Genomic DNA, 5441 nt, shown 5'->3' with positions numbered 1-5441 from the left:
CCAGTGGGGTTGGGAGAAGGAACTGCAGTACTCCAGTGGGGTGGGGGGAAGGATCTGCAGTACTCCAGTGGGGTGGAGGGTTGGAATTGCAGTACTCCAGTGGGATGGGGGGAAGGAACTGCAGTACTCCAGTGGGGTGGAGGGTTGGAACTGCAGTACTCCAGTGGGGTAGGGGGTGGGTGTTGGAACTGCAGTACTCCAGTGGGGTGGGGGGTGGGTGTTGGAACTGCAGTACTCCAGTGGGGTGGGGGGTTGGAACTGCAGTACTCCAGTGGGGTGGGGGGGGGGGGGGGTTGGAACTGCAGTAGTCCAGTGGGGTGGGGGTGGGGCGGTTGGAACTGCAGTGACCACATAACAGTACCATGTGGTCCCTTCGGTCAGTACTGCAGTGACTACAGGACCAGTGATTACAGTACAGTCACTGTCGCCAGGACTTTCGGCTGAGCACACATACACAGGCCACGTCGATGCGGATCAGTCTCCAGGCCACCAGATCCTTAAAGGAAGTCAGCGCCCGCACGAATGTGTGCGAGTTGGTGCAGTAGGAGTTCCAGTGTCGCCCGTCGATACCCAGGCAGCCAGAGCTGCCCGCCCGGGCGCCGCGGCACGTGGTCTCAAAGAAGTACTGCTTCTTCTTGACGTTGTTAATGTTGACGTCCGGGAGCACCTCCACCTCGTTGTTAGATATATCCGTGGCCTTGGTCTTGTTGCCCACCCAGACGCTGACACTCTCACACACAGAGTACACCCCCCGGTGCTGTGGCTGACCTACCATGCGCCTTGCCCTGCTGGCCCCTGACCCCTGGCGTCCTGTGGGCTCCGTGTCGGGCGGCTGCGCACTGAAGAGAACGCGGGGTGAGCGGTAGCGACGCTTGGTGAAGAGTTTTGGGTCCACGGTGGGGGTAGAGTTAGGGGTCCTGTTAGGGGCAGGGCCCTGCTGCTGAGCGGAGGCCGGGGGGCAGAAGTCCCCTCCCATGGTGGCCACGGCCTGGGCACTGACCACGAGGAGCAGGACCAGCATGGACGACCTCATGGACACACACCTGGAGGGATCAAACACACACAGACACCAACATTAGGGATCAAACACACACACAGACACCAACATTAGGGATCAAACACCTACAGACACCAACATTAGAGATCAAACACACAGACACCAACATTAGGGATCAAACACCTACAGACACCAACATTAGGGATCAAACACCTACAGACACCAACATTAGGGATCAAACCAACAGACACCAACATTAGGGATCAAACCAACAGACACCAACATTAGTGATCAAACACACAGACACCAACGTTAGGGATCAAACCAACAGACACCAACATTAGGGATCAAACACCTACAGACACCAACGTTAGGAATCAAACCAACAGACACCAACATTAGTGATCAAACACACACACAGACACCAACATTAGGGATCAAACACACTCACAGACACCAACATTAGGGATCAAATCCTGTTTAAGTCCTCTAGATACTGACTGACATCCGAGAAACGGAAGGCTGGAAACTTGAATTCAACTTCTTTGGAGCCTAGAGCATAACAGACTGGTTTCAAAATAGGTAAGAAACTCTGTCCTATTAATCCATAGAGAAAGGTAGCTTGAGGATTATAATGTGGGCTCAGTGTGATGGCTCAGTGTGATGGCTCGGTATGATGGCTGAATGTGATGGCTGTATCATACAGTGATTCAGAGATGCAACAACATCTGTGTGGTTGTCGGCTTACTGGTAATCACAGCTCACTCACTGTGTTTCCCACAATACATACAGTGCAGCTAGAAAACATGTTTACTCTTGCGGCGGCATTGAACGCATCATTACAGTGTGTTGTACTTTAACTCTACACCAGGAGTTTTTATACCTTTTTGAGATTGTGACCCGCACAGAGATCTTAACTGAGTTTTGCATGTCTCTTTGCACTTCTCTCATGAGAAGCTTTATGAAAATAAAGTTAGTCAAATTTGAATTGGATTGAAGATGCATGTACACCCCTCTTGCTTTGCTCACCTGTGCAGTGTTTCTTCCCCGTGAAGTGTGGCCCCTGGCGGGGTGGGCTCCTAGAGCACGTATTCAGAGCGGACTGCCTTCCAGGTTCCTGCCATCAGGCCTGTCTCTCTGGCTCTCTGTGGCCCCCAGCTAGGCCCTACGGAGAGAGAGAGAGAGAGAGAGAGCGAGAGAGAGAGAGAGAGAGAGAGAGAGAGAGAGAGATACCTTAATGAAGGCATGCGACCAAAGCACATTTGCTTTTTAATAATAACATATCATTTGACAAGCTCACTTTGATAGTCCTACCAAAACTTGGTGAATATTTGTTTTAGTCCACAGCTTGCTCTTTCTCTGTTCATGCACCTTGGTTGGAAAGCGAGGTAGCGATTAGTATTATTTACCTTCTGCGCTGTGGTGTCACAGGGTTTGTAAAGCAGTCCAGCAAGCCACTCTAAACACACTGACATGGGAGAGGGACGGCCAGGAAGGGCCAGTGTTTTATACTCACACCGTTACATACCGGTACATACAGTGCCTTGCAAAATTATTTTTTTCCTATTTCCTATTTTGTTGCATTACAACCAGTAATTTAAATGGATTTTTATTTAGATTTCATGTAATGGACATACCCTAAATAGTCCAAATTGGTGAAGTGAAATGAAATAAATTCAAAAAAATAAATAACGGAAAAGTGGTGCGTGCATATGTATTCACCCCCTTTGCTATGAAGCCCCTAAATAAGATCTGGTGCAACCAATATTTAACTAATTAAGTCCACCTGTGTGCAATCTAAGTGCCTCATGATCTCAGTGTGTGTGTATGTATGTATGTATATATATATATATACACACTGCTCAAAAATATAAAGGGAACACTTAAACAACACAATGTAACTCCAAGTCAATCACACTTCTGTGAAATCAAACTGTTCACTTAGGAAGCAACACTGATTGACAATAAATTTCACATGCTGTTGTGCAAATGCAATAGACAACAGGTGGAAATTATAGGCAATTAGCAAGACACCCCAATAAAGGACTGGTTTTGCAGGTGGTGACCACAGACCACTTCTCAGTTCCTATGCTTCCTGGCTGATGTTTTGGTCACTGTTGAATGCTGGCGGTGCTTTCACTCTAGTGGTAGCATGAGACGGAGTCTACAACCCACACAAGTGGCTCAGGTAGTGCAGCTCATCCAGGATGGCACATCAATGCAAGCTGTGGCAAGAAGGTTTGCTGTGTCTGTCAGCGTAGTGTCCAGAGCATGGAGGCGCTACCAGGAGACAGGCCAGTACATCAGGAGACGTGGAGGAGACCGTAGGAGGGCAACAACCCAGCAGCAGGACCGCTACCTCCGCCTTTGTGCAAGGAGGAGCAGGAGGATCACTGCCAGAGCCCTGCAAAATGACCTCCAGCAGGCCACAAATGTGCATCTGTCTGCTCAAACGGTCAGAAACAGACTCCATGAGGGTGGTATGAGGGCCCAACGTCCACAGGTGAGGGTTGTGCTTACAGCCCAACACCGTGCAGGACGTTTGGCATTTGCCAGAGAACACCAAGATTGGCAAATTCGCCACTGGCACCCTGTGCTCTTCACAGATGAAAGCAGGTTCACACTGAGCACATGTGACAGACGTGACAGAGTCTGGAGACGCCGTGGAGAACGTTCTGCTGCCTGCAACATCCTCCAGCATGACTGGTTTGGCAGTGGGTCAGTCATGGTGTGGGGTGACATTTCTTTGGGGGGCCGCACAGCCCTCCATGTGCTCGCCAGAGGTAGCCTGACTGCCATTAGGTACCGAGATGAGATCCTCAGACCCCTTGTGAGACCATATGCTGGTGCGGTTGGCCCTGGGTTCCTCCTAATGCAAGACAATGCTCGACCTCGTGGCTGGAGTGTGTCAGCAGTTCCTGCAAGAGGAAGGCATTGATGCTATGGACTGGCCCGCCCGTTCCCCAGGAAATTTGATTTCCAGTGATAATTTTTGTGTGATTTTGTTGTCAGCACATTCAACTATGTAAAGAAAAAAGTATTTAATAAGATTATTTCATTCATTCAGATCAGATGTTAGATGTGTTATTTTAGTGTTCCCTTTATTTTTTTGAGCAGTGTATATATACACATACACAGTGGGGAGAACAAGTATTTGATACTCTGATGATTTTGCAGGTTTTCCTACTTACAAAGCATGTAGAGGTCTGTAATTTCTATCATAGGTACACTTCAACTGTGATAGACGGAATCTAAAACAAAAATCCAGAAAATCACATTGTATGATTTTTAAGTAAATAATTTGCATTTTATTGCATGACATAAGTATTTGATCACCTACCAACCAGTAAGAATTCCGGCTCTCACAGACCTGTTAGTTTTTCTTTAAGGAGCCCTCCTGTTCTCCACTCATTACCTGTATTAACTGCACCTGTTTGAACTCGATACCTGTATAAAAGACATCTGTCCACACACTCAATCAAACAGACTCCAACCTCTCCACAATGGCCAAGACCAGAGAGCTGTGTAAGGACATCAGGGATAAAATTGTAGACCTGCACAAGGCTGGGATGAGCTACAGGACAATAGGCAAGCAGTTTGGTGAGAAGGCAACAACTGTTGGCGCAATTATTAGAAAATGGAATTAGTTCAAGTTGACGGTCAATCACCCTCGGTCTGGGGCTCCATGCAAGATCTCACCTCGTGGGGCATCAATGATCATGAGGAAGGTGAGGGATCAGCCCAGAACTACACGGCAGGACCTGGTCATTGACCTGAAGAGAGCTGGGACCACAGTCTCAAAGAAAACCATTAGTAACACACTACGCCGTCATGGATTAAATCCTGCAGCGCACGCAATGTCCCCCTGCTCAAGCCAGCGCATGTCAAGGCCCGTCTGAAGTTTGCCAATGACCATCTGGATGATCCAGAGGAGGAATGGGAGAAGGTCATGTGGTCTGATGAGACAAAAATTGAGCTTTTTGGTCTAAACTCCACTCGCCGTGTTTGGAGGAAGAAGAAGGATGAGTACAACCCCAAGAACACCATCCCAACCGTGAAGCATGGAGGTGGAAACATCATTCTTTGGGGATGCTTTTCTGCAAAGGGGACAGGACGACTGCACCGTATTGAGGGGAGGATGGATGGGGCCATGTATCGCGAGATCTTGGCCAACAACCTCCTTCCCTCAGTAAGAGCATTGAAGATGGGTCGTGGCTGGGTCTTCCAGCATGGCAACGACCCGAAACACACAGCCAGGGCAACTAAGGAGTGGCTCCGTAAGAAGCATCTCAAGGTCCTGGAGTGGCCTAGCCAGTCTCCAGACCTGAACCCAATAGAAAATCTTTGGAGGGAGCTGAAAGTCCGTATTGCCCAGCGACAGCCCCGAAACCTGAAGGATCTGGAGAAGGTCTGTATGGAGGAGTGGGCCAAAATCCCTGCTGCA

At 48.9% G+C, this 5441-nt stretch overlaps 1 protein-coding gene across 1 annotated transcript; it reads right to left on the bottom strand.

Moving 5' to 3' along the window:
• Positions 1–418: 418 nt before the first annotated feature.
• Positions 419–2068, bottom strand: LOC311138235 (nerve growth factor-like; the record flags this gene model as incomplete). Its single annotated transcript, XM_084172909.1, has 2 exons — positions 2027–2068; positions 419–1043 (listed from the first exon to the last, which is right to left on the bottom strand). Exon 2 carries the CDS (start codon positions 1031–1033, stop codon positions 419–421), a length of 615 nt encoding a protein of 204 aa, XP_084029035.1. The 5' UTR covers positions 1034–1043; positions 2027–2068.
• Positions 2069–5441: the final 3373 nt, after the last annotated feature.

The sequence above is a fragment of the Coregonus lavaretus genome (genome assembly GCF_964263955.1).
Source record: "Coregonus lavaretus genome assembly, chromosome: 12".
Taxonomy (NCBI): Eukaryota; Metazoa; Chordata; class Actinopteri; order Salmoniformes; family Salmonidae; genus Coregonus; species Coregonus lavaretus.
This window is presented reverse-complemented; position numbering and strand designations above follow the sequence as displayed.